The sequence below is a fragment of the Alligator sinensis genome, unplaced genomic scaffold (genome assembly GCF_000455745.1).
Source record: "Alligator sinensis unplaced genomic scaffold, ASM45574v1 scaffold458_1, whole genome shotgun sequence".
Taxonomy (NCBI): Eukaryota; Metazoa; Chordata; order Crocodylia; family Alligatoridae; genus Alligator; species Alligator sinensis.
Genome location: NW_005841944.1, coordinates 1,383,936 through 1,387,858, shown reverse-complemented (window position 1 = coordinate 1,387,858; position 3,923 = coordinate 1,383,936). Strand labels below are relative to the sequence as shown.

General features: G+C 40.9%; 1 protein-coding gene across 2 annotated transcripts in view; it reads right to left on the bottom strand.

Moving 5' to 3' along the window:
• Nucleotides 1-3,923, bottom strand: part of FAN1 (FANCD2 and FANCI associated nuclease 1) — a 45,645-nt gene that overhangs the window by 25,294 nt on the left and 16,428 nt on the right. For both annotated transcript variants that reach the window (XM_006020026.3, XM_006020027.3), the window contains one exon: nucleotides 3,896-3,923. This exon is cut by the window's right edge and continues 192 nt beyond it. In XM_006020026.3, the coding sequence (XP_006020088.1) occupies nucleotides 3,896-3,923 (28 nt within the window). The remainder of the gene's footprint in view (nucleotides 1-3,895) is intronic.

Here is a 3,923-nt window from a genome sequence, read left to right as displayed (position 1 = left end):
GGGCTGGGCTGGGCTGGGGAGTCAGTTGCCAGGCAGATTATAATGTATCAAATATCCAATGTCTATGTTTAGTCCCTGATCTCTAGTATCCAGCAGGTTGATGAAATGGAGCTCGTAGGCTCGTCTCTGGGATGTGTTGTGTAAATTTTCCTTGAGGATCAGGACTGAGAGATTGGAGAGAGAGTGGCCCTCCTGTGAGAAATGTGCCCCCACCGGTAATTGGGTGTTTCTGTCTTTGATGGATTTCCGGTGTGCATTCATTCTGGTGCGCAGTTGTTGTCTGGTCTCTCCTACATATCTTCCATCAGGGCATTTGGTGCGTTGGATGAGGTATACTGCATTCCTGGAGGTGCAGCTGTAAGATCCTGGGATGCTGATGGCTCTGTTGTGGGGTGTAGTAATAGTCGGGGTGGTGGAGATGTGTTGGCAGGTTTTGCATTTCTTGTCATGGCACGGTCTGGATCCTTTTGGTGTGTTCTGGGGTTGAGGAAGTTTGCTTCTGGTGATGAGGTTGGCAAGGTCCGGTGCTTGTTTGAAGGCTAGGATGGGTGGCTCTGGGAAGATCTTTTTAAGAATAGGGTCTCTGTTTAGTATGGGTTGCAATTTTTTGAGGATTTTCTGTACAAGTTCAAGGGAGGGGTGATACGTCATAACTAGCGGTGTGCGATTTGTGGGTGTTTTTCTTCTGTACTGCAGCAGTTCTTCACGTGGTATCCAGGTGGCTCTTTCAAACGTGCGATCTACCTCTCTGGAGGAGTGTCCTTGCTGGGTGAAAGCCTTTTTAAGATTGGTGCGGTGGCAATCCCGGGTGTTTTCTTCAGTACAGATGCGGTGGTATCTGAGGGCTTGGCTGTATATCACTGCTTTTTTGGTGTGTTTCGGGTGATTGCTGGTTCTGTGCAGATATGTACCTTCTGACCCTAACATCTATGACTCTATGGTCTGTATTTTATCATTCTGGATACTGATCATCCTGTCTAAAAAGGAGATGTTGGAGCTGAAGTATTGTAAAGGAAGTTGGATGGAGGGATGGTGATTGTTGAATTTCTGATGGTATTCAATCAGATTGTAGGTTTTCAGTCCAGATGATGAAGATGTCATTGATACATCTTAAGCACAGCAAGGGTTTAATGGTGCAGTTCTTGAGGAAGTCTTCTTCCAGGTGACTCATAAAAAGGTTGGCATACTGTGGGGCCATTTTAGTGCCCATAGCTGTTCCCATCATCTGGAGGAAGTGTTGATTATTAAAAGTGAAATTGTTGTGTGTGAGGATGAAGTGTATAAGGTCAGTAATATCTTTGGGTCTGTATTCTGAGTTGTAATCTTGTTCCTGTAGATATGTAAGGCAGGCTTGGATGCCATCCTGGTGTGGGATGTTGGTATATACGCTGGTAACGTCCATAGTGGCTAGGAGTGTGTTGCTGGGTAGGTGGTCTATGTTTAAGCTTCCGTAGAAAGTCTGTAGTGTCTTGTACAAAACTTGCTCTGTGGGTGACGAGCAGTTTTAGGATTGATTCAACAAAACCTGATATTTCCTCAGTTAGGGTCCCATGGTTGGATATGATAGGTCTGCCAGGGTTCCCTTGGTGACTTTTTTGCAAGTTTGGACCCATATCACTAAGCAATTGAGCAGAGATCCTGAATTTCATGCAATACTCTTTGGGATGTCAGTGTTTAGTATACGTAGAGAAGCTCAGCCTGATGTTCAGTGGCTCCAGAGCACTGGTTAGACCAGTGGGGACCAACCTTTTTAGTAGGCATGCCACAAATTAGCACCACACCCTCCCAAAGTGACAATTCTATCCCTTTCCCTTACCCAATCTGATGCTCTGCTTTCTGCTACCTGCTATTGTGCTGCCTGTTCCCACTCCAATCTGCTCTGTGCCATTCACAGCGGCTTCCCATATATTTGTGCCACCCGTGCTGCAGATTGAAGAAAGCTGTGATCTTAAACTATCAGAAAGATTAAAGAAGTATCTTATACCACAACTGATATAGCTTTGGGTAGGCTAGTAACAGTGCAAAACACAACATAACCAGACAGGGGAACAGAAAACTACAGATAGTATACTGAGGACAATTCGTGCCCTTCTACATATTTATTGCATCCATTAGAATATGACTTAATTAAGTCTTACAATGTTCTATTAAAACATACTCAAAGGCTGAGCAAACTTCATTTTATAGAACAATTGAGAAAACATTTTTTTAGCTTTTCTTTGTATTTATTAGATTCTGCATTCCTAACTCCAGTTCATTTAAGCACTGATATTTATGCAAATTATGGAAATATAAACCATAATAAACTTCCTGTTCAGAATTACCATGCAGTTCAAGTATCTAATATCAAAGAGCAGAATTGAAATCTCATGGGAAGCAAATATTTTCATACAGAAATACTTGAAAATTTAATTAGATCTGAGAAAACTGTATCTCCTGAAGCCAAAGGTATTTTATCATCAAAATCAGTCTCAGTAGCCAATGTTTAAGTCATGACAGCACCATGGCCTTCATGGTGGTCCTGATATTTCATCTGGTCTCCTCCAAGCCAGATGAAGTGAAATACTGCCAAACCCAAAGGCTGGCTACTCTTCAATGCCAATAAAATATATTTAATAGGAGTGGAACCGTATATGCCAGACTGTACAAGCTAAAAATAATTATATATAGCTCTAAAACAGCTGGCACACACAAAATGCTTCCTGATCATGGAAACCAGCAGAACATAGAAGCAAGTGCCTGCATTAGCAAATGATCCTTCCCCTCTTCTTTCTACAGAAAAGCTGCCAGTGTCCACAAAATCAATTACCTTGAAGAAAAGGGTCACAGTTCTTCCACAAAGTTAGCAAGCAGACCAGGCCAGGCCAGTAAACCAGAACCATCTGCTTATTTTCATTGGAAAACCCTTTCCCCCTGCCCAGGGACTTGCTATTTTATGCACCCAGGTACCCATGTGTATTTTGGAGGATATTTTGCTTCAGACTATTTTGGAAGCTGTTTCATTGTAAGCTTTTCAGTAAGTATATAGTACTGCCCCGGAAGCTAATTAACAGCATACTCTTTGTGATGGACTAAATCATATTTGCCATGCTCAAATAATCTCACTTTTAGTCATGATTATAAGGAGCAAATTCCAGTATACAAATCCAGATCTGTGATGTTGAATCCGTTGAACTTACCTTATTGCTCCCATGTAAGGCATCTAATTACCTTTAACAGTCAAACAAGCTAAGGTAAAATAATCAAATGGAACTTGGAAATTGTCCATATTACTGAAAGCGAGTGATTCTCAATAAAGATGTGTGGTAGCCCATAGTGCCATGGGGTACTGCTCACTATTAGCACTACTGGTTGTGCAAACATCCACACATGATTCACAAGATAATCCCTGTGATTTCATGTAAGAATCCACAGTGTCAAAACCATTTTGAGACAGCATTCTGTTGTGTTCTGAGTTGTTTGAAAAATAATTGGTCTATTATTTTTCCATAGTCAAAAAATGAGTAAAAGCAAGGAGCTGGCATTTTCCAAGAGCTCCCTAGAGTCTAAAACAGTTGAGAACCACAACTGTAAGCCATAATTTGGTTTTGTCCTTGAATATCAAAATATAGCAATTAAAGTTTTAGCCAACAAATAAAGCATAGTCACCTTAGCCCATGACTGAAAAGAAGAGAAAGACGGATTAAAAACCTGGCTCTGTGTTTGCCCTTTTTTCTAAGAGCCAAGAATTAAAACTGTTACTAAAATGTTATTAATACAACCTTAATGCAACATTTCTTTTTCCTTTAATTCACTGTACATTCAAAAAGCATCTAAACTCATGGGTCTACTGTGATATATTTCCATGCACCTGCAGGGTTAACTAAAGGGTTTTATATAAAAAGCTAAATGATACCTTTTCAAAATCACTGCCCCAATGCCAG